Here is a 23,235-nt window from a genome sequence, read left to right on the forward strand (position 1 = left end):
AAATGGACTGTAAATCACGAGACGAATTTAATAAGTCTAATTAGGATGTGATTAGACACTAAATTGCTACAGTAATGCTACAGTGAACATTCTCTAATGATGGATTGATTAGGCTCATTAGATTCGTCTCGTAGTTTACAGACGAGATCTATAATTAGTTTTGCAATTAGTCTACATTTGGTACTTCAAATGTTGAAGATTCCCTTATAAAAATGAAAAAACGCAAAATGTAAAATGAACTAAACACACACTGAGCTAAAAGTGAAGGGGGCTGTTGATTCTGAGGACATGTACTTAATCGCTCAGGATAAGACAGTACCATCATTGCTTATTCGGCCTACTGGGTGTGTTTAGTTTGCGAAAAGTTTGCGAAAAAGTTGTTGTAGCACGTTTTGGTTTTATTTGTCAACTATTGTCCAACTATGGAGTAATTAGTCTCAAAAGATTCGTCTCGTCATTTACAACCAAACTGTATAATTAGTTATATTTTTTAACTATATTTAATACTCCATACATGTATCGTAAGATTCGATGTGATGTGCATTATTGAAAATTTTTGGAAATTTTTCGCGAAACTAAACACAGCCACTGTGTGACGAGCTGGTGTCCGATTCGCAGATGCATTTGTACTTCTGAGATGATTAATGTCTCCTGTCTCTCGCTCCTGGCCTTCTTCTGGGGGCTGGGGCAGCTTCTTCCCTGCCGGCCACTGCTCCTCTACCCTCCTTCCCTCCTCCTAAGAGACGATCTGAGATGAAACTTGTATCATGTGAATCATGTGATGTATGCATGTACAAGACATGAGGTATCTGAACTTGTGTTATAGCTCAAAGGTATATGAACTTGTGCTTTGTGATTTATGTGCAAGATCTGCTTAAGATGTATCTGACTATCCGTGACGATCCGTGTTTTTTATTGAGTACTTGTTATGACTGTACACTCAGCTGGTAATGGCTGACGGGTTGGCACGGAGCGCCTAGGATGGCATAACTTGTGCTGTACCTGCGGGCCTGGTTACTCAATCGTGCCATACTTGGTCTGGTTTAAACGTGAGATGCCTGAATCGGTCCGGATAATTTTTTATCCTCAAATCTGTCATTTTTGGTCCAATCAAAATGAGATCACAAAGAACTTTGGTGCTACAAAAGTACTGAAAAGAAAAAAAATGATAGATATACTGCCAGTTTTCAATCAAAAACCCTGCAGTATGGTGAAACACGACTGAAAACGTAAGAAAAATCAGTGGGTTTTTTCATGGCAAAGAAAAAAAGTGGATACCGAGAGAAGATCTAGCATTCATACCATATGCCATTGCACTGAAAATAACAGCAACGCGAAACACGCAATATTAGTTTATTATCCACGGTTCATCAATACAAAAAAAATGTTCAGTAAATGTCGTTGCCCTGCCGCGTCTGCTGTGCTTGGCTCCTCCAGGCTCCAGCCATATCTCGGCCGTTAAAAATGCGCTGATCCGACAATCTCTTTTGAACGGCGTAGGATCGAATGGCGTACGGTTATAAAAAAAATCTTCAAATTAAGCGCCTCCTAAAAAGCTTAACCAAAGCAAACCCCCTCACCCCCAAAAGCAAGGCAAACCCCGATACCTTCGCCTTTTCCGCCCGCGCCGCGTCGCCCGTCTGCGTCGATGGCGATGGAGATTCCGGCGGAGGTGCGCCGCTACTGGCTGCCGATCCTCCTCTTCACCGCTGGTTTCCTCTTCCAGCTTCTCGTCCTGCCCCGCCACTTCCCGCGCACCCACTACGACGGTGAGAGCCTTCTCATCCCCGTCCCCGCGCTTCCAGCTCTCTCCGATTCGACGCCTGGTGTGGCCGTGTTCTGAGATTTTTTTTGTTGGGTTTACTGGATGACTGGGTAGTGTGATTTGCAGTGCTGGGAATTGAAAGGTTTGCGCCGGTGGAGCGGGTCGTCGAGGCCTACGAGCAGCTATCCAAGGAGTGGTGAGTGTGATTGATCTGACTTAGCTGATACCTTCTGATTTAGTTGATTCAGCGGCGTGCTTTGTTCTGTGGAGTTCGTAGCGGAAATTGCAATTGTCGAGTATTGCAAGTCGTAACTGGGTAATCTGTTGCTGTGTACCAGTTTGGTGGCTGCACTTTTTTGCGTGACTTCGTGCGTAGAATTGTTTTTTGGTCTGATTTGCTTTTGCGTACATGGAAGTGTTTGTTTGGACACGGCCAGTACTTTATTAAATCCCCAGTTTTAAGCTAGTGCGGAAATGTTATTCGTTTCCAATCCAGTGCTAGTAAGAAGCTTTTTGTTTGCAGCTATAGATATAGCTGCAAAGATTAGTTCAGGTGGAATGTGATTCCGTTGGGGGACACTTAGGCGTTATGAAAGTTAGAAATATGCCTTTTCACATTTTTCTTGTAGTGTTTGCTGTTGTTTTTTTTTGTATATCTTCTTTACAGAATCTGAGTGAACTTTTTGTTTATGTAAACTCAGGCTATCTGAAACGAATCACCAACCAACTGTTGATATTATAAAGGTGAGATTAAAGTCCAGAGCTCAGTCTACTCAACTTGGTAGTTGGTAATGTTTGCATAGACTATTGTGATCATTTTGTAAGAAGAGGCTCTACGTCCTATGCACAGAGACAACTTTCCATGTTGTATGGAAGCAAGTTCCATAGCAGATTCACCATTCATGTTTCTATATATGGTATTGCATACTATACTGGGATACTATATATGGTATTACATACTATACTGGGAACTGTTCAGTGCTTTTTTTTCAAAAATAAAAAGCTTGGTGTTGGCTTGTTATTCCAATAACATGGGCTTTCACAATTCTTTGATGGTCTGTACAGATCCGTTATGCATACGAGCTGTTGACAAATCCAATTTTAAAGAGGGATTATGATCTTTTTGGACTGGATGAGCATATGGTGACCTCTCTCCCTTCTTCTATGTTTATGTGCACATCTATCATTGAGAGTTTCTTCACTTTTATCAATCCTGTTCAGTGTTTTAAAGGCATTGCCAAGGCGTCCAGGCGTGCCCAGCTCGCCTTGGGTTGTCTTGTCGCCTTTAAAACACTGCTCCTGTTTCCCTTTTATCTGGTAGGATGTCCTTGAGAGAGTCAAAGAGCAATATCAAAAAGAGCACTTTCTGAAAATAGATCTCCCATTATTAAAAGACTCTGCAGTTAGTAAGTTCCGCTCATCTAATCTCTTGTAAATTGTGCTAATATGTTTCCTTGTTTTTGTTGCACTTGACATAAACAATATCAATTCCTTAGGTTTGAATGATGATGCCTTCAATGTACTCACACATGAGTCATTCATGTCTTCTATTGCTGAAGAATACCCACTAATAATACTGGTTAGTTAAAAGGCCTTAGTGCTTTCCTTTACGCTATCTCTGTAAGCTACTAACTTACACTACTTATATGCACAATTTCTTATGCCTGCTGATTCATGCTCCGTTTTCCAGGTATATTCAAAGGGCAGTCCTCGGTGTTCTCAATTTATTGAGTACTGGAAGCAAATTAGTATGTTTCTTCATTCTGGCTTGGCTGCTATTTTGTTTGTTGCCTGCTTTGGCAAAAAAAGCCAACATTTAGACAATGAAAAAAAATACAACCTATTAAAGGATGAAATATTTGGGCTCAGCTTTTTTTTTTTGTTGATTCACTCTGACAGTCTTACATGAAAGTATTTACTGCCAATGAGCTAAGTTGCATCGGCTTTAGCAGCTAATTCTATTGAAGGATGAATGAAAATTGGAATTTAGGCAAATTCTTTTAATGCACTGCCAACTGGCATGCCGTATATAGAGATAGTCATGTTCTGATTAATCAAATTTGTCTACTGAAATACTTGGATAATTGAACTTTGGCCACTTTCACACATTCTACTTTGGATTTGTTATTTAAGATTGAGAATATTCTTTGGGTAAACAAATTTTGAAATTTTTGCCATTTTGTCTGAGGGGTACTTTTATGGATCTTTGGCAGTTGAGTTGATAGTTTAGTTCATTCAGAAATAATTTGGTGTTTGCCAACATAACTAATGCCAAACATCGTGAATTTAAAATTCCCAAGAAGAATTCTCCTATTCCATCTGCCTATGACAATATTTGATTCCATGGTTCAGGCGCTCGATTGGATGGTATCGCCCAAACTGCTATGGTAGAAATTGGTGATTCACAACTGGCTGGTCATTTTTCTGAAAAAGGGTTCTCCAAACAACCATTTTTCCGTAATGGTATGTCAATGCAACAGGCCCTGTTAGTCATAATGATATGAACTTCTAAGTTAGTTTAGGTTTTGTAGGTGGCATCACTTACCAAGTTACCAATTACCATTTTAAAAATCTTGACTAGCTATTTGAAACATTTGCTTACATAGACTTTGTCAAGCTGAGTTGGTCAAATTACATCAGTGAGGGAAGTGAATTGCTAACGTTTAATTTGGGGAAATTCTGTCCTTTAAGTTTTGTTGTGAAAAAGGTCTTTCTGTTGTTATTATTCATTCACTCCATGCTCATTCTATACATCCAGGTGTACCAGCAATTGTTGCATACCCTGCTAACTGCAGAAGTCCATCCTGTTACATGAGGTGACTATTTTGGCCAGACTATCACTTGCATGATTATATTAAGTTTATGACTTCTATTCCTCTTCTATTCCTCTTATCAGCATTCTCATGACGAGATTTTATGCTGCGCCTTCTCCCATTTGTGCTGAAGGCATGGCATATTTGTTATGGGGTCTAAATAACCTTGTTTCATATGCCTAGGTACCTAGGTGGGCTCTTTGTGGATTCTGTTGTTGACTGGGTTGCATCATCAGTTATAGGGTTGCCTCGGATCTTGTACTATTCAAAGGAGGCATTGGTGAGACTATTGACTAGCTCTATTTCTTGTTTATTTTATTCTGTATAATGTGCTTCCTCTAAGATTCAAAATTCAAAAGCAAATTGAAGGCCTTTTGGATATATATTTATATAACCTATCGTCCAAATTAGTAACTAATGACGGGAATAATTCCTCTATATCTCCAACCCTAGATGGGTGGGTATATATGGATCCAATACATGGGCCTCTAGATGGGCCTTTATACATATGGGCTCAATATACTCCAACACCCCCCCGCAGTCTGAACTACCGGCGCAGCGGTGTTCAAGACTGGACAACAAGAAAGCTAACACCCCCCGCAGTCTGAACAACCGACGCAGCGGTGTTCAAGACTGGACAAGATGAGAGTACAAGTAGAGCACAAAAGGGCTAAAAACCCCCCCGCAGCCACAACTAGCCACCGGCTACGTTGAGGCTGGATCGAAACTCCGAGAATGTCGACGAGGGCAGCCCCTTCGTGAAGATGTCAGCAAACTGGGAGGTAGTCGGGACATGGAGTACCCGAACATCGCCGATGGCGACTCTGTCGCGCACGAAGTGTAGGTCGATCTCCACGTGCTTCGTCCGCTGATGCTGGACGGGGTTGGTGGAGAGATACACGGCGCTGACGTTGTCGCAGTAGACGAGAGTGCTCTTGGCGAGCAGGCTGTGGAGCTCCGCCAAGAGCTGTCGCAGCCAGGACGCCTCCGCCACGCCGTTAGCGACAGCCCGGTACTCCGCCTCGGCACTGGAGCGGGAGACAACCGGCTGCCGCTTGGACGACCAGGAGACCAGGTTGCCGCCCAGGAAGACGGCGTAGCCGGAGGTGGAGCGACGAGTGTCCGGGCAGCCAGCCCAGTCAGCGTCGGTGTAGACCACCAGCTCAGCAGAGGACGAGCGGTGAAGTACCAGGCCGAGGTCCACAGTGCCACGGACGTACCGGAGGAGACGCTTCAGCGCAGCAAGGTGGGACTCCCGGGGATCATGCATGTGGAGACAGACCTGCTGAACAGCATAGGTGAGGTCCGGCCTGGTGAAGGTGAGGTACTGCAAAGCGCCGGCCAGACTCCGGTAGGCTGTAGGGTCTGCCACTGGATCACCCAGATCAGCAGATAGCTTCGCCTGAGTGTCGACTGGAGTGGAGCAGGGCTTGCAATCTGTCATCCCAGCCCGCTCCAGAATATCGAGGGCGTACTGCCGCTGGTGCAGAAGGAGACCAGACGGGCAAGGCTCAACAGTGACGCCCAAGAAGTGGTGGAGCTGACCAAGATCCTTCATAGCGAACTCCTGCTGCAGAGAGGAGATGACACTCTGAAGCAACTGCTGACTGGAAGCTGTGAGCACAATGTCATCGACATATAGCAGCAGATATGTCGTCTCATCTCCACGGCGGTAGATGAAGAGAGACGTGTCAGACTTCGCCTCGGTGAACCCCAGTGTCAGCAAGAATGTGGCGAACCGAGAGTACCAAGCCCGTGGAGCCTGCTTCAGTCCATAGAGAGACTTGTTGAGCCGGCAGACCATATCCGGACGACTGGAGTCCACAAATCCCACAGGCTGAGAGCAGTAAACAGTCTCTGACAAGGTGCCGTGAAGAAATGCATTCTTCACGTCCAGCTGGTGCACAGGCCAAGTGCGCGAGAGCGCAAGTGAGAGGACCGTGCGCACCGTAGCGGGCTTCACAACCGGGCTGAAAGTCTCATCATAGTCCACACCAGGCCGCTGAGTGAGCCCCCGGAGAACCCAGCGAGCCTTGTAGCGCTCCAGTGTGCCGTCAGCCCGACGCTTATGCGTCCAGATCCACTCGCCAGTCACCACATTGCAACCAGACGGACGCGGCACGAGGTCCCACGTCTGGTTGGCAAGAAGAGCCCCGTACTCCTCTTCCATCGCGCGACGCCAGTGAGGATCCGCCAAGGCGTCGCGGACAGAGGAGGGTACCGGAGAGACCCGCGGCTCTCCCTCGGTGGCGGAGAGAGTCGCGGCCTGGGACGCCATCCGCCGAGTCACCATGGGATGGATATGTCGAGGATCCCGATGGATGACCGGCGGGTGGTACACCTCCGGCTCTGCGCGAGGGGGAGCCGGAAGAGGCGGCGGCGGCGGCTCCGGTGTCGGCGTCGCAGGAGCCTCCGGAGCAGGAGCCGGAGCCGGTGTCGGCGCGGAACGACGCCGGTACACCTGCACCGGCTCAGCGTACCGCTGCGGCGCCGGGTTCGGCGCCGGACGACGCCGGTACACCTGCACCGGCTGAGCGTACCGCTCAGGTGCAGGGGAAGGCACCGGGGCCGCGCGAGGCGCAGCAGAAGACACCGGGTCCGTGCGCGGCACAACCGGAGGTCCGGGGGCCGCGCGTGGCTCGACCGCGGGCCCCGGGGCCGCGCTCGGCGCAGCAGGGATCACCGGAAGCGGTGCCGGTGCGCCGTGAAAACCTGCAGGAAAAGGACAGACAGGTAACGGTGGCTGAACCACCGGGTCAGTCGGAAACAGAGACGCGAGCTCGGGATCAGGAGAAGGTGTGGAGGAGGTGGAGTAGGGGAAATCTGACTCGTCGAAGACGACGTGTCGGGAGATCAGAACGCGGCGAGAGGTGAGGTCAAAGCATCGGTACCCCTTGTGGTCAGGGGAGTACCCAAGGAACACACAACGAGTCGAGCGGGGCGCCAACTTGTGAGAAGCGGTGGCGGAGGTGTTAGGGTAACACGCACACCCGAAGACCCGAAGGTGGTCGTAGCGAGGAGGGGTACCGAAAAGAGCGTGGTGTGGAGTGGGAGCAGGAGAAGCAGTGGACGGAAGGCGGTTGAGCAGGTAGGTGGCGGTGTGGAGGCTCTCAGCCCAGAAGCGCGGGGGGAGAGAAGCCTGGATCAGAAGGGTGCGCACGACGTCGTTCGTCGTGCGAATCATCTGCTCAGCCTTGCCGTTCTGAGGAGAGGTATACGGACAAGACATACGCAGCTGAACACCCCGAGACAGGAAGAAAGACCGGGAGGTGGAGTTATCGAACTCCCGCCCGTTGTCACACTGGACGGCCTTAACGGTGAGGCCGAACTGAGTGGACACCCAGGCAAAGAAGTGGAGGAGGGTGGGGAAGGTCTCAGACTTAGCGCGCAAAGGGAAAATCCAAGAGTAATGAGAGAAATCATCAACAATGACCAGATAATATCTATAGCCAGACATGCTGAGTACAGGAGATGTCCACAGGTCACAGTGAATGAGATCAAAAGCATGCGCAGCATGCGAAGAAGAAACAGAAAACGGAATTCTAACATGACGACCTAACTGGCACGCATGACAGAGGTGTTCAGCAGGAGCCCTAGTACATGGAACATCGGTACTACGGCGAAGCTGAGCCAAAACGTCGCGGCCGGGGTGACCAAGCCGGCGGTGCCAGGTGGTGGAAGAAGGCGTCACGGCAAAAGCAGAAGACGAAGAAGCCGAAGGCGAGGCAGCGGAAGCAGGAAGCCGAAGAGTGTAAAGGGGCCCCGGGCTGTCACATCGGAGAAGTGGACGCCGGGAAGCCGAATCCTTCACAGTAAGACCAGAAGAGTCAAATTCGATAGAACAGGAGTTGTCGGCAGTAAACTGACGAATAGAAAGAAGGTTGTGAACCATTTGAGGAGCAACAAGAACATGAGGAAGACGAGGAGCAGAACCCACGGCGGTGACAGGAAGGCAAGACCCATCACCAACCATGATTGAAGAAGGACAAGAAGGGTGTGGGGGTCGGACAGAAGAGAGGATACCAGCATCGGGAGTGGTGTGGAACGAGGCGCCCGAGTCGGCGATCCACTCGGTGCTGGTCGGCGGCGTCAGTCCCATGGTGCTGAAGGACTGCGCCAGAGCGGCCTGGTCCCACCCCCCAGGCCAGGTCGGCTGCTGGCTGGGCTGAGCGGGCGGGGTCCAGGAAGGCGCGAAGAGTGGAGCAGCGCCAGTGAACATGGCCGCCGGCTGGAGCTGAGGACGAGGCCCCCCTCCCGGACCCTGGAACGGCCACATCGAGATGCGCCCTGACCATGGGTTGCTGAAGGATGGCCAGGGCGTACCTCCAGCAGCAGGGGTGGGAGCGGGAGCCGGAGCCGGTGTCGACGCGCCGCCCCGACGGCCCCCACCGGTACCGGTGTTGCCAGAGGCAGGGCCACCAGTGCCACCACCACCACCCCGTCGCCGGCGACGTCCACGGCCTCCCCCTCCTCCGTTCTGCCCAACGGGAGGAGTAACAGTGGAGGAGGTCGGTGGAGTAGCAACGAGCGCGGCGGGGGTGGGCGAGGACGATCCGGGCGCGAGACCCCTGGTGATCTCCTCGAGGGCGAGGTCGTCCCGGACCTGCAGGAAGGTGGGGAAGGGCCTCTGGCGTGCGATCCAGCTCTTCAGGTGGTCGTAGGTGCTGCTCAGTCCCCGTAGGACATTGAGCACCAAGACCCGATCGGACACCGGATCCCCGAGGTCGTGAAGAGCATCGGCCATGCTCTTCATCCGCCGGCAGTACTCACCGACGGAGAGGTCCCCCTGCACGAAGGTGCGGAAGGTGGCGTCGAGCTGGAGGGCGCGGTACTCGGCGTTGCCGAGGAACTGCCCCTCGAGCGCCACCCAGGCCTGCCGCGCGGTGCCGCCGTGTGTCCTGACGAGGTCCTGAAGATCCAGGGAGATGGTCCCGAAGATCCAGGACAGGGCGACGCTGTCGAGGCGCAGCCACGTCACGTCCCGCGCCTCGATCGGCGAGTCGACGAGGACGTGGTCGTCGAGGGCGTAGCGGCGAAGGGTGAGGAGGACCTGGTCCCGCCAGCGGCCGTAGGAGGAGGACGCGGGGTCGAGGATGACGAAGACCAGGGCCCTGATGTTCTGGACGCCGGCGGCCTGTAGGTGGAGCTGGGCGACCATGGGGTCGGTCGGGTCGTACCGAGCTCCAGATCCAGTGGGCGGGGCCTGGTGGGAGGACGAGGCGCCGTGCTCGGGGTCGACAGGCTGGCCGGAGGAGACGCGGAAGAAGCGCTCCGCCTCGGCGACCCGGAGAGCGAGAGCGTCGGCCGTGGCGCGCTCGCGCTCCCAGGCGAGGGCAGCCACGCGGACCCGCTCCTGGGCCGCTGAAGCCTCCGACTTGGCGGCGAGGAGGGCCGCAGCCAGAGCGGCGTCGGCCTGCTGCCCGCGTATGGCGGCGGCGGCGAGCGTCGCATCCGCGGGAGACATCCCGAGGCCCAACCACGTGGGATCGGGCGCGGCGTCAGTGGGCTGCTTCCCGGCGGCGGCGGCGGCGCGGTGGGCCGCAGCGGCGGCTGCTGGATCGGCGCCCGCGGTCTGCAACAGCTGCGCTGCAGCCTGCAGGGCGGCCGGATCGGCACCCGCGGCTTGCAGCAGCTGCGCTGCGGCCCGCAGGGCGGCCTGATCGACGGTGGCGCGCTGCTGGGGCCCCGCAGCCCCGACGCCCGCGCCAGTAGCTGCGGCGGCAGCGGCGGCGTCGGGCTGCAGGGGGGCCAGGGCAGGCTGCAGAGGGCCCAGTGCGGGCGGCGGCCCCTGTAGCTGTGGCTCCCGCGGCGCCTGGAGCAGAGCGTGGTCTGGAGCGGAGGTTCCCGCGGCGGCCTGGAGCAGAGGATCAGCCGGAGCAGAGGATCCCGCGGCTCCCGTGCCTGCGGCGCGTGCGGCGTTGCCCGCGCCAGCGGCTCCAATGGCGGCGCCCGGGCCAGCGGCTCCCGCGGCGGCGTCCCCGACCGGCGCGCCCGCAAGGACGAGCGCAGCGGCCGGGGGTGTCCATGGCCGAGCGGCGGCGGCAGGAAACCCGGGCGGCGGCGGCCGGGCCCAGGCGCCCAGATCCGCGCGAGCGGGAGCAGAGGAGGGAGAGGGAGCAGAGGAAGTGAGGGGTGGGAAGAAGGAGGAGGCGGAGGCCGGCGGCGCCGGCGGCCGGCCGGCCATGAGCCGGCGGCGGCAGGCAGCAGAGAACCGGCGGCTGGAAACAGAGGGGAAAACCTTAACCTAGGCTATTGATACCATAATGACGGGAATAATTCCTCTATATCTCCAACCCTAGATGGGTGGGTATATATGGATCCAATACATGGGCCTCTAGATGGGCCTTTATACATATGGGCTCAATATACTCCAACAGTAACTAAGATCATATAGCACTATTGAATGATGGATACGGATCTGCACCTGTAATTCCTTTTTAGATACAGATTCTAGTTTGATTAGCTAAGAATTCATCACTTCTTAGTTAAGATACAGTCAGGACTAGTTTCCTTCCTCACTTATTTGGGAAGCTTACCTTATTACATCATGACTCGATTTTTAATTGCAAAATCCTAACGTACGGCTGATATAACTGTAAAGATATAAACAATCAACACACACCTCTATGTGTTCTTGCAGTTTTGCAGATTGCTGCCTTGTTCATTGTTATTATTTGACAACCCGGTTAGGTTTGATAGACTTACCTGAGAGGAATTATGGTTCTAAAGCAGAGTTTTTTTTTTCCAGGGGCCCCAATTCATTGGGAAGAGCGGCAATCATAAGGTAGACTAGCTTTTGCTGTATCTCTTGTTTTATGGAATTAGTTGCAGTCTTTTCTATGCTAACCTGGAGCATATGCACATGCTTTAATTCTGAGTGAAGAAAGTTACCTTTCATGATGTATCTGTTGGAACTTGGAAGGGATGACTTGACAAATGCAATGAACCTGTAGCACCTTTACCTTTTGGCCACTCACCATTGCTCAGGCGATCTGCATGCATTATGTAGGTCAAAGTTATCTTTTTCTCAAGGGCTGGAGAACGTGCTGCTCCATTCCTTCGACAAGCTGCCCAAGAGTATTCGAGCTATACATCATTTGCATTTGTCCTATGGAGAGAAGATGAGTCCCAGATTTGGTGGAACTCGTACGTGCTTTATGTACAATTTTTTGTTATCTAAATCATGCCTTTGTATAATATATTAACAAAAGTTACTGGTTAACAGTTTAGTATTGAATACATACATGTTTATATGATGAGTAAATATGAAAAATACCATCAGCTGTCACAATTTACTAAAACTATTGAGAGTTAGCATTTAAAGCTCTATTAGATGCAGATTGCACCATGAGGAGGAGGGGTGCACTTGTTGATGATCTATTTTCTGATCCTTTGCTCTTAAGTGCTATTTTTGGCTAGGTTTATGTACCTTAAACAGATAATTTGGATTGCAGTCTAAATTTTTAATACTGATATGGCAAATAGTAGCTACTTAGCATCCAAAAGATGTGACGTTGAAATCAGTGAGCATCGAGCAACTGAGCTACTGCATTTTAGTGACGCAAAATGTTACTGTGGTTCTACTGTTAGTGCATATGGTAAATCGGTCATTAATCTTTCCATTACTATTTTCTTATTTATTCCGGATCAGGTTAGGGGTGGAATCGGCTCCTGCACTTGTTTTCTTGAAGGGACCAGGCACAAAGCCTGTTGTACACCATGGCAAGTTTCCTCCTTCCTTAATCTCTTCAAATTTTACAATGCGGCTGATTATTGATGTCTATCTAATTCAGGAACTTTTAGCAAGTCAGAGTTCACAGAGATGATGGAGGAGCACAAACACAATGGTAATTGTTTAACAGTTTGTGAACCAATTGTACACTGAATTATCAAGCTGCATAATATCGTTGAGAGTACAGCTATCTTTGCCTGAAACAAAACATGTTTTTAATACTGCACTCACTCCTTTCTTGTTCTTGTTAGATCTGCGCCAGCTAAGAAGTGACACATCTTTGGAACTGGGTTGTGACGCTAGAGGCCATTCACGTGCTGGCAATGATGCAGCAATTTGGTATTGTGTAATTGTCGCTGGTCGTCCTGGTGTAGAATTAAGTAAAAAAAGACAAGTAAGCTTCAATACTTAATTGCAATGGACAAGTTGGGGTGGTTTATTATTTGGATAATCTATTTTATTTGTGTACTAGTTTCCTGAGTATATTGGTTTTTTCAATTTGAAACCAGATTTTATGTAAGGCCCAAGACCAACTGATAGGTGATGTTAACAGAAGTGCTATTGGGAATGTGGCTAATTCAGTAGAGGTATCAAGTGCTGCTACTGCCTTGAAAGATGAACGGTTGACCTTTGTTTGGTTAGATGGAGAAGTGCAGAAGGTATCCTTTCAACTTAGAAGATGTGTTTCCTACCAAATGAAATGCTCTAGTTATGTTAAGGTTGTTGTTAAATCCCATGTATGCCATGGCCTGGGTAGCGGAAACACATCAGATCCTGGCTTCAGCAAATGGCTGATGCCATTGTCAGCAATCAAATAAGCGCTTCGAAAATAGGAGCATCGGTTCTTTGATTGCTCTTCTTATATTTGTAAATATAGATAACAATATATATTTTTGCAGCAAATTTGTGCCTTCTACCTTGCCACTGATTATAGTGGAGCCTGTGGTCCTAGAGGTTTTGGAGATGACAATGATATACCTGAAATTTTCATTGTTCGATTCCAAAGAAATGCAACATATGAGGCACTGAAAGCTGAGAAAAAGAACAATCTTGTGGAGGCTCTCCAGGGACAGCAGGCTGATGCCTCCCAGCTTGTGGCAAGGTACAAGGGCCCAGATGAAATTCAAGAGGTGCGAATTTAATGGTTTATACTTTCTAGTGATCTATGTTCCTTTCGATAATTAGGTCAAGTTAGGTAGCTTAGCACTAAAAAAAATCAGATGCATGGCTAACTCCGTGCCTCTTAACTATTATTGCAGATAAACAGGTGGATCTCTCAGATTATCAGAGATGGAGATTCTAGAGAAATTCCTTACTTTGTAAGTCTCTTGGAGGTTACAAGACTAAATTTTGTAACTTAAATCTGCCAGTCATTGCACTCAATCTTTGCCTTGTTGAATTGATTGTTTTACAAGGAAAAAAGGCATTTATGTACAATATTAGGTAGAATGTAGGCTTCAATATTGTCCATTCAATTAATGATTTTGGATTAGATTGCTTTTCAGTTAAAGAATGCTCTTGTATTCTCTCTAGTGTGTCTCCTTAACTGATAAGGGTAAAATTATATGTGAAATTTCCATTTGTCTTTAAAGGAAAATACCAAAGGATGCCTTGTTTAGTTGATTGACTTCTCTGTGCTGGATCCAGTCTTTATTCAGTGTATCTCCTGCTTTTGATGACAGTCAGCATTATTTGTTCGATGCAATGTGCATCTAACCATTGTTGTATTATGAACACCCCTTTTCTCTACCCAAGCACCTAGATTATCCTGTATCAGCTGTTGGCATTAGTAGTAAAAGTTCACCGGGCTTTAACCAACTTTATATGGTAGAATGTAGAATTTTCTGCAATTGAGTTCTAAGCATGGCAGTTAGCCAGTTACATTGCAAAGAGAGTTACCATATCCCCCCTATTCTTAATTGTTTTGGTGTCCTTTTATGTGTGCAGACTTCAAAGGTGCCAGATCTTGTACCTGAGGAAACAAGCAAGGAATGGCTAAGGAGTACCAAAAGTATCCGCTCTGCAGGGAAAAGTCTAAGAGAGAAAATTGGCTTCCATTTCCAAGATTACCTAACTGACCCAAGGATTGGTTCAACTTTGCTGATGTGTGGTTGTATTTCTTTTGGAATAATATGGTTCAGGAACAACAAACCAACTCAGAGTACTCAACGGGTGAGGCATGTTTGATGCTTGATTAACAAGTTAATGACAGTTGACAGCCCTTGCATTTTTTTGTGGATTTAAACAAATTTAGAGTTTTCCACATGCTCTATTTTCTTAGTTGTTGATCAGTCAGTAGCACTCTACATATGTGCACATTTTGTAAGCTGTAAATGCTATATTCCATCTCAAACAATCCAAACAAATCCAATCTATCCATTGCATTTGCCATGTGATTCGCTTTTCGTTTGTTTCCACAAAACAGTCACTCTGTTAGTGTTTGATCTGATATTTTGTTTTGCATTCCATAAAACCTACTAGTTTCTCCCTAGCAAATCAGAGCATACTGTTCTTTACTCTTCAGAAAGTATGTTTACGTGTCGCTGTCGGGTTTTCAGAACTGACTGATATAGTGTGTGGTTCACAGGAAAAAGCTCCGAAAGACAAGACCAAGAGGCCTCGTCCAAAGCTTAGCACGTCGCTCTTTGGTCAGCCTGGATCTATCGCTGACGTTGAACCAAAAGATGCACGTCAGTGGGAGATGTCAGACTCAGATTCAGACTAATGACTTGATCCTTACATTCGGACTTGATCTACTGCAACTTTACTAAACTCTGTATAGTTGCGCGGTAGGCGCTAGCCCTAGTTTACGCTAATGCCGGCAGAGTACTCAGTTGGATCACTGAGTACTCAGTTGCCATCTTCCTGATGCTTCAGCTGCCGTGTGACTTCAGGGACACATTTTTGTTGCGACGTGTGTCAAACTGTCTATATTGTTTCGTGCGACTGACAAGCCTGGTATTGGTCACTCGAGTGGGATATTAATCTATTGTTTCGTGTCCATACTATGACTGACAAGCCTCAGTGTGGAGTAAACAGTAGTATTATGTTTAGTTTGACAAGAACATACCTTGTCTCCATATAGTGTAAAATTCCATGTGCTTGGTGTGAAAACCAAAATTTAGCTAACATCAAGAATTTCGACATTTGTTTGCTTGCCTCTTCTTTAAGATGTACCCCCGCATTTGGTGCCAACCCTTACAATTTGGATGTCCTAAAGTTGGAAGCGTAGATTTTGGGCCCTTCAAATTTCGGCAAAGGATTCATATGAAATACAATGATGTAATTAGAGAAGTAAAGCGTTATGGTGACACTGCTTTGGCGTCTCGGTGTGTCTAAGTTTTGACCATTGATTTGGCGCAAAAACTTGATAGCCCTTCAACTTTATCTACTTGGGTAGTCCTAAATTAAGGATATGTGCTCATGTTTTTCAAAATTAAATTTATTCTTTGTGATGACTTTAATCTTAAATCTACTGGTAGGGTTCCTTAAATATATTCATAAGATAAGTGGTGCGTGTATACATCTATCTGTAAGGATGAATATAAATGTGTATGCGAATATGGAAATCTGTCTATTTTACCAAATTTTGGATTGACCAGCTTTAAGTCTCATTTGGATCCAACTGCTAATAGGTGAAAATGCTAAATTTTAACACTAACTCATCCAAACGGGAGTGCTAATGGAGTAGTATAAACTTTAGCTAAAATTTAGAAATTTTAGTATATATAAGTACTAGTATATGCTAAAATTTAACACTCAATTTTAGCACATCTAAAATAGGTCTAAAGGTCACCACTCTGCAATTTCAAGCTAACACTGGAACTTAAAGCGCTCTGACAGTCTGACGTCAACCTCGAGGAACCTTTTTCAACTTCAACTAGTCGTGCTCTCACGGACCGGGCACCCAGCACATCACCTTCCCCTCCCCCCAAGCCAAACGCGAGTACCTCGCCCGTGATCTCCCCGATCTCCGGCGATGGCCGCGCGGCGGCCCGGATCCCCGGCCTCCAGGTGGCTGCGCCCATCCGCGCTGCTTCTCCTTGTCGCCCTCGCTCTCCTCTCGGCCCCAAGGCCGGCGCGCGCCCTCCGGTTCGACCTCGAGTCCGGCCACACCAAGTGCATCTCCGACGAGATCAAGATTAACTCCATGGCCGTCGGAAAGTACCACGTCTTCGGGCCCGACCCCAACTTCCCCGACGCCCAGCTCCCCGAATCGCATCGCATCTCCCTCAGGGTAAGCGAGCAGCGCCATGCGCCCCTCCGGTGGTTTTGATACGGAAGCCATGGCCATGCTTGTGGTTGTGGGTTACTGAGGCTCTTTGCTTCGATTGATGGTGGCGCAGGTGACGTCGCCGTACGGGAACAGCATGCACTACGCGGAGAACGTGCAGTCAGGGCACTTCGCCTTCACGGCGACGGAGGCCGGCGATTACCTAGCCTGCTTCTGGGCGCCCGACCACAAGCCGCCGGTCACCATCGGCTTCGAGTTTGACTGGAGGAGCGGCGTCTCGGCCAAGGACTGGCCCAGCGTTGCCAAGAAGGGCAAGGTCGATGTGAGTATTTTGTTTCTCCCTCCAGATTCTTACCTTCGTTTTGCTCAATTCGCTACCAATCTGGTCAAGCTCTAGTGCTGGTTAGTGATTCAGTTTGTCGAATTAATCAAATAGATCATGGGTTTAATTTGTTCGTGATAACAGAAATTATAGTATTGCTCTGTAGATTTGGGTGCTTGAGTGTGGAATAAGCTGTGGGTTTGTGGGATTAGTATTAGATAGGAGTAATTTACTAATTTGTGCATGCTGATAGTTTGTTGATCAATTCTGAGTCGTGTTGATGTTTGAGACAAGTTTGATTTCTTTGCATAAAGTTCTAGAGAAGAGTCCTAGAGGACATATGTTATAAATCTAGGGTGTCATGAACAGAGGCTAAACATGTTAATGTTCATTGTAAGTGTATTTTTTAACTTGAGGATGGAAGAAAATAAGACTTATGCTTTCTGACTTTAAATTAGTCTCTAAAAAACTAGGTAGTTTTAGCATATTTGATTATTACCTCATAAACATATTATTGGATTTGAAGATTAAACTGTTAGTGCTATCTAGGAATTGAAAACTTACTGGTCTTGCTAATAATTGTGTGTCAAATAGGCTTTGCTCCTCAGATTCGCTATTAGCTGTGGTGAAACTTCTTATAGGATCTCATAATGAGTTCTTCAGATTGACATGTTTGTCTTGTTTTGTGAGGATGTCCCACTTATATATGCACATAGTAGTGCTTTTTCGCATGTTGTTTCTTATAGCTGGTACCTCAGTTCATGCATGTGATGTTGCTTGTATGCTGCAGATGATGGAATTGGAGCTGAAGAAGCTGGAGGAAACCATAAAAAATATACATGAAGAAATGTTCTATCTCCGTGAAAGGTAGTATATAGTACATAGTATCAACTATGACTGGCAGCACTGAAAATAAAATTGGCAAAGTATTTTTTTTAATTCTTATATCACATTGGGGCCATGTCATCCAGGGAGGAGGAAATGCAGGACCTGAACAGGCGAACAAACTCGAGGATGGCTTGGCTTGGGTTCCTCTCACTCGGCATCTGCTTATCAGTGGCAGGCTTGCAGCTGTGGCACCTGAAGACTTTCTTCGAGAGAAAGAAGCTGCTGTAGTTCCCCCAATTATTCACGATAGCGCACAGCACTAGAGCGGACAGGTGTAACTTTTTTGTGTGTGAACGGTTAATCCATGTTACAGAAGCGTGAACCCCATGCAGGAAACGGTGTTTGTCATACTTGAGAATTGTGCTTCAATGTGATTTAGTCTGTCCAGTTGAAATTAAAAAAAATGTTGTAAGAAAAATCTCAAATGCCTTCAGGTCTATAATTCATGCTGTAATTTCGGGGCACCATTTTCGTTCTTTGCCTGATAGACTTGCTGTGATCATTAAGCTGTCCTTATGTGATCGTTAAGCTGTCCTTACCTTATGAACCAACACGCCCCCATGTAATGGCTGGTTAGTGGTTATAGTATGCATGGCTATCAGGTTAGCAACGGGAGCCTGGCTCCTGATGTCAAGGATAACTAGAGGAGAGCGCCTTCGTGTTCGACCATGACTCCCACCTGCAGACGGTCGGGTGCCGCCTCGTCCGGCAGTGCATCGAATTGGTTATCGTTCGTGATCTGACAACTATCATATGCGAGAGTTACTAAGGTGAGACTGCAGCGTCGCAAGATCCGTTCATCCAAGGAACTGCATCAAAAAACAGCTTCTCCAAGGCATAAACTCAGATCAAACAACAAAACTTCCTAATCAAACAATCTCTCTTTATAACTATAGCTGAGAAGCAGAGTGAAAACCTAACGATAAAAGAAGCGATGCGGTTACAAACAAAGTTTCTGTTTTCTTTACCAGAAATAGCATCAAAGTAAAACAGCAAGAAAGTTTCACCGTCTCAGTGGAGCTTTCTTGAGGCACCTAATTTTGTACATTCATCAATGTCAGATCTCCCAAGAAAACCCATTCAGAATACCACCTTTAGTAATGAATATATATGCACTACTACTGGAACAAATGCCAGTGGTTCTCGTGTGAAAAATGCTCCTTGAGCTTCTCAAGCCTCTTGAGGATCTCCAAGAAAGATGGTCTCAGACTGATATCCCCAGACCAACATAGCTCAACCAAACTGCAAAAAACGAGGGTTAAAATACAAAATAGCAGGAAACTAGCCACATTAACGTGACAGTTGTAGAGTGACAAAGGTTGTTTGGCTTGTACATACTCCTTCAGTTCATTAGTATGTCCTTTACGGAAAGCTGGGCGATGCCCTTCTGCAACATACTTAGCAGCCTCATAAGGTTCGTAGTTGGAGAAAGGTGGATCGCCTTCCAGCATCTATAATCATACAGAATAATCGGTCATTCAAAAGTACCTAACTCACAAACTGAGCGGGGACCCGTTAGTACAAGGGCCTCCACAGCTCTAGCAAAAAGGGTCCAAAGGATCTAAGTGCCCCGTGGGTCCACCCCTGTTTTAGCCTAACAAGTTACCTCATATAGTATCATGGCAAAAGAGAAGATATCAACTTTCTTGTCATATTTCCGGTGCTTGAAAACTTCAGGGGCCATGTAGCGGTCTATTTTTGTATGAAAATCAGAACAGTTCAATATCAGTTAATAGCACTAATTCAAGAGAAGAGATTAAATGTTGTGTGGTAGCTCCTGAAGCTTACAGCTTCCCGTTTCTCCAGTCATCTTGTATACATCACTGGCATGCTGAGCTTTGATGATCTTGCTAAGACCAAAATCTCCAACTTTCAAATGGTTGGCAGCAGAATTCACCAGAAGAATGTTTCTAGAAATTGGCATATTATTAAGATAGAATGGACCAAAACTATCTCATGTTATGAAAACCAAGCAATCCGACAGACCTTGGTTTTAAGTCTCGGTGAATCACAACATTAGGCTCATTATGAAGATATGCCATTCCTCTGCAAAACAGAAAATCAATGAAGACAGTAACACATTATCACGGCTAAGACTTACTGGGAACTAAATTACTACATGGAATGAGTGACAGTAGTATGCGATGCAGTGAGGTCAGAAATACAGGCAGACGGTACATGAAGGCTCAAGGATATGGTGTTTGTGGAATAGCTAAGCACATGAGGTCGAAGTACCTTGCAATGTCTAGTGCAAAATTAATAGCAGCAAGTGGGCTGAGTGCACCTTTCTCCTTCAGATATTGATGAAGATCACCCTGAAAAATGCATTTAACTAAACATGAGCAGGTTCCAAATAGTCTACTAAGAACCATGAAACAAAATACATACTCCTCGTAGAAACTCGGTAACTAGCATTAGAGGCTTGGTTTCTGTGACTGCTCCAAGGAACTGGACTATATTTGGATGTCTCAGCTTTATTAGCAAGTTGACTTCATGCTTAAAATCTTGGCTGCAGATCAAGCAGAAAAATTCTAAGAGAACTGTACAAAAAAACATACACAAACATGTGTCTTATAACTAGAACATCTACAGTCCACACCTTCGACCAAAATTGGTTAAAACACAATTCATAAAAAATCCATGTAGACAAATCAGTTATACTGAAGCAGGTTAACAGTTATTCTGACAGTTTACTTACATCACCAGCCTGTCATCAGATAGGGATGGAAGAATGCGCTTGACAGCAATAGGTGTTCCTCGCCAATTTGCTTTCAGAATTTCACCGAAAGAGCCCTGTGGTAGGTAGCAGGTTCAAGATAACCCAAATACAAAAAAAAAACAATACAAGTAAACTACGATAATGCTTTATCAAATAATTTTGTTGAGTAAGAGACAGTTGAAGACTTGAAACCTTTCCGATCACAACTGCTTTTGCGAAGTCCAATTCAAGTGGGTTAATCTCCCAATCAGCCTTGTTTGTTAGAGGTGGTGGAATTGTCTTGGGTTCAAAATGGCTTCCAGTTTTCCCCTACAGGAAAATAAAGGACAAATACGAAGGAGATGAGAAAGATCGCATGATCCATCAGCCTAGCAAAATCAGATTTATATCACAATGACCAGTTTTAAAAACTCTTAGTACAGTAGAACATTTTATTCCAGCTACAAAGAGTATGGTTAATTTAGTTGTGAGCAAAAGGTCAAACAAAACTACAAACACATATGATCCCTATACGTGAATGTTACTGCTTACAATGGCGACACAATTGTTGTACATTCAGCTGTGTCTAAAATTGATAGCCATGTGTGAATCAGGAAGCTATCCAAGTTCTAAATAATGCATGGTTTACATCACCTAACATTTTACCAACCCACAAAAAGACACCTCTAATTCCGTGCATCCTGGATACAAATTCAGAAACATTATACCGATAACAGCTGCAGAGCAATATACAGGGAACTCACCCACTAAATCCATACCATACAGTGACAGGTGGAATTGGAATACCTGGTGTTCAAGTTACAGATTTAGTAATCTCGAGCTAGCGATTAAACCTATACAACCCTAAAACTTTGCAATGCGATGACCAAGGCAACCTGTTAAATCAAACCGATGTTATCGACCACATACATATGTCAATCCACCATGCTCCTTGAGCAGCTCAATCATGGTCTGCCTCTTTGCACCCTCTGCATCAGCTAGTGGCTGTAAATTAAAAAAAAATAGTTAGCACCATTAGCAAAGGTCCTCAATGTCCCATCGTAATTTAGAGTCGGGACAAAGTCAAACTATATTTACATCACTGCAGCACAAATACAACCAATTAGCAATCAGAAACCTAAAAGTTCCACTTTACACTAGCGTTTGACACCAATTTTACATCAAAGCTAGTACTAACAGTAAACCAAATGAGCAAGTGCGACACGTTGAGCAAAGCTGCAATTAAATGTCATAAGATGCTTAACAGCCAAATCAACGGATCGTTGCAGCAATGACGAATTGACAACCAACCATAGCACTTGGCCCCAGAAATTCGCGGCTCAAGCTATAAAACGGTCAAATGCAGCAAGGTCCTAATAGTAAGCAAAACTGATTTTCCAAATCCAACGAAGAAGATGACAAGAGTACCACCACCCAATCGAATGAAATGCTCCTGAGCGAAAACTGGTGGCTGCCGCAAATCGTGTTCCTCCCAAATCGTCAATTCATGGGAGGTCAATAAATTCGTATCCGAACAACGAACATAAGCCACTAAGATCTCAAAGCCGTACCCGAAAATCCGAACCATTCCAACACGCAACGAACAGAGTCCGATCGCAGCACACGACCCAAATCGAGGCCGCAACATCGGAAAACCACGCCAGAAGAAGACGCAAATCGCGAGCCCCCCCCCCCCCCCCCCCCCCCCAAAAAAAAACGCTGAGACAACGAACGAGAGAGAGAAGGCAGGGAGACAGCAGGAGAGGAGGATCACCGTGTTCTGCCAGCGGTCCTGCGCGTTGACGTCGGCGCCGTTGGCGATGAGGCACTCGGCGACGTCGTGCCAGCCGTGGAGCGCGGCGACGTGGAGCGGCGTGCGGCTGTCGTAGTCGCGGGCGTTGACGAGCGCGGCGTCCTCCTCGAGCAGCTTGCGCACGGCGCCGACGTCGTTCTGGTGCGTGTGCCAGAGGATGAGCGAGGTGCGCGCGACGAGGCCCTTGTCGTCGAACCTCCGCCGCGCGGCCCCGCCCCCGCTCCCGCCCCCCGACGACCCCGCGCCGCTGCTGCCCCCGCCGGACCCTCCTCCCCCCGCCGCGGCCTCCTCCGCCCCGTTCATCTCTCTCTCTCCCGCCCGCCCCTCGGGGTTGTCGCGTCGCGTGGTCCGAACCGAATGAATCTGAGCGGAAGAGGGTTTTCTCTCTCCGCCTTCCCGACTGCCCGTTCGCGTGCGTGTCGTGTCGTGTCGTGTCGCTTCCTTTGCGGAAATCCTACTATTCCGGTGCGGGGATTTTAATTCGCACGAGATCTGATCTGGATGAACGCTGCGAGCTACTAGTACTACTGATCAATCACAGAGACCGGGCTAACCGGGGAACCCTACCTATATTCCGGTATCCATCTTCCGGCCCAATTAGGCCCATCTGGCCATCTTCTTTTTCGGCTTGACCCTCGCCACACCTCCGCTGTTCGCCCCGCCACCGCCGCCGCCCTGCCCGTCTCCGGCGGCGGTCCGCCGAAGACGACTCCGCCGTCTCGACCGCGCCCCCCGTCCACCCGCCACCGCCGCATCCCCACCCTCCCCTAACCTGGCCCGGCATCACGCCCCCGCCCGAGACCTGGCCCGACCGCCGCAACCACCACCTCGGCCGGCGGTGGAGCGCCGCCTCGCCGCCCGCCCACCCACCGCCTGTCGATCCCCCACCCCCTCCCGGTCTCTTCTATGGCCGGAGGCCATTGAAGCCCCCCAACCCTGGTAACCCCAAACCCTAACCGCCGCCGCCTCT

At 48.0% G+C, this 23,235-nt stretch overlaps 3 protein-coding genes across 4 annotated transcripts; 2 read left to right on the plus strand and 1 right to left on the minus strand.

Annotated features, from left to right (window-relative positions):
* The first annotated feature begins 1,559 nt into the window (after nucleotides 1–1,559).
* On the plus strand, nucleotides 1,560–15,466 carry LOC120661926 (dnaJ homolog subfamily C member 16-like). Of its 2 annotated transcripts, none has more exons than XM_039940939.1 (20): nucleotides 1,560–1,769; nucleotides 1,892–1,961; nucleotides 2,467–2,509; nucleotides 2,831–2,908; nucleotides 3,087–3,171; nucleotides 3,262–3,344; nucleotides 3,456–3,513; nucleotides 4,118–4,228; nucleotides 4,524–4,581; nucleotides 4,762–4,858; nucleotides 11,327–11,362; nucleotides 11,588–11,724; nucleotides 12,230–12,300; nucleotides 12,372–12,425; nucleotides 12,562–12,704; nucleotides 12,820–12,969; nucleotides 13,210–13,440; nucleotides 13,570–13,629; nucleotides 14,258–14,482; nucleotides 14,898–15,466. In XM_039940939.1, exons 1-20 carry the CDS (start codon nucleotides 1,649–1,651, stop codon nucleotides 15,033–15,035), a joined length of 2,049 nt encoding a protein of 682 aa, XP_039796873.1. In that variant the 5' UTR covers nucleotides 1,560–1,648; the 3' UTR covers nucleotides 15,036–15,466. The 2 variants fall into 2 exon arrangements, with proteins under 2 accessions (XP_039796873.1, XP_039796874.1); XM_039940940.1 differs by having other exon boundaries at nucleotides 1,625–1,769; nucleotides 1,880–1,961.
* A 693-nt stretch (nucleotides 15,467–16,159) lies between these two features.
* Nucleotides 16,160–18,221, plus strand: LOC120661927 (transmembrane emp24 domain-containing protein p24delta9-like). Its single transcript, XM_039940941.1, has 4 exons — nucleotides 16,160–16,547; nucleotides 16,657–16,866; nucleotides 17,657–17,733; nucleotides 17,838–18,221. Exons 1-4 carry the CDS (start codon nucleotides 16,290–16,292, stop codon nucleotides 17,980–17,982), a joined length of 690 nt encoding a protein of 229 aa, XP_039796875.1. The 5' UTR covers nucleotides 16,160–16,289; the 3' UTR covers nucleotides 17,983–18,221.
* Nucleotides 18,222–18,616: 395 nt separating this feature from the next.
* Nucleotides 18,617–22,712, minus strand: LOC120661928 (integrin-linked protein kinase 1-like). The gene is made up of 11 exons (XM_039940942.1): nucleotides 22,227–22,712; nucleotides 21,383–21,457; nucleotides 20,666–20,782; nucleotides 20,453–20,547; nucleotides 20,143–20,263; nucleotides 19,990–20,069; nucleotides 19,741–19,800; nucleotides 19,543–19,664; nucleotides 19,361–19,446; nucleotides 19,093–19,205; nucleotides 18,617–18,996 (listed from the first exon to the last, which is right to left on the minus strand). The coding sequence occupies exons 1-11, from the start codon at nucleotides 22,566–22,568 to the stop codon at nucleotides 18,873–18,875; spliced, it is 1,335 nt and encodes a 444-aa protein (XP_039796876.1). The 5' UTR covers nucleotides 22,569–22,712; the 3' UTR covers nucleotides 18,617–18,872.
* Between the last annotated feature and the right edge of the window lie 523 nt (nucleotides 22,713–23,235).

The sequence above is a fragment of the Panicum virgatum genome, chromosome 2N, assembly GCF_016808335.1.
Source record: "Panicum virgatum strain AP13 chromosome 2N, P.virgatum_v5, whole genome shotgun sequence".
NCBI lineage: Eukaryota > Viridiplantae > Streptophyta > Magnoliopsida > Poales > Poaceae > Panicum > Panicum virgatum.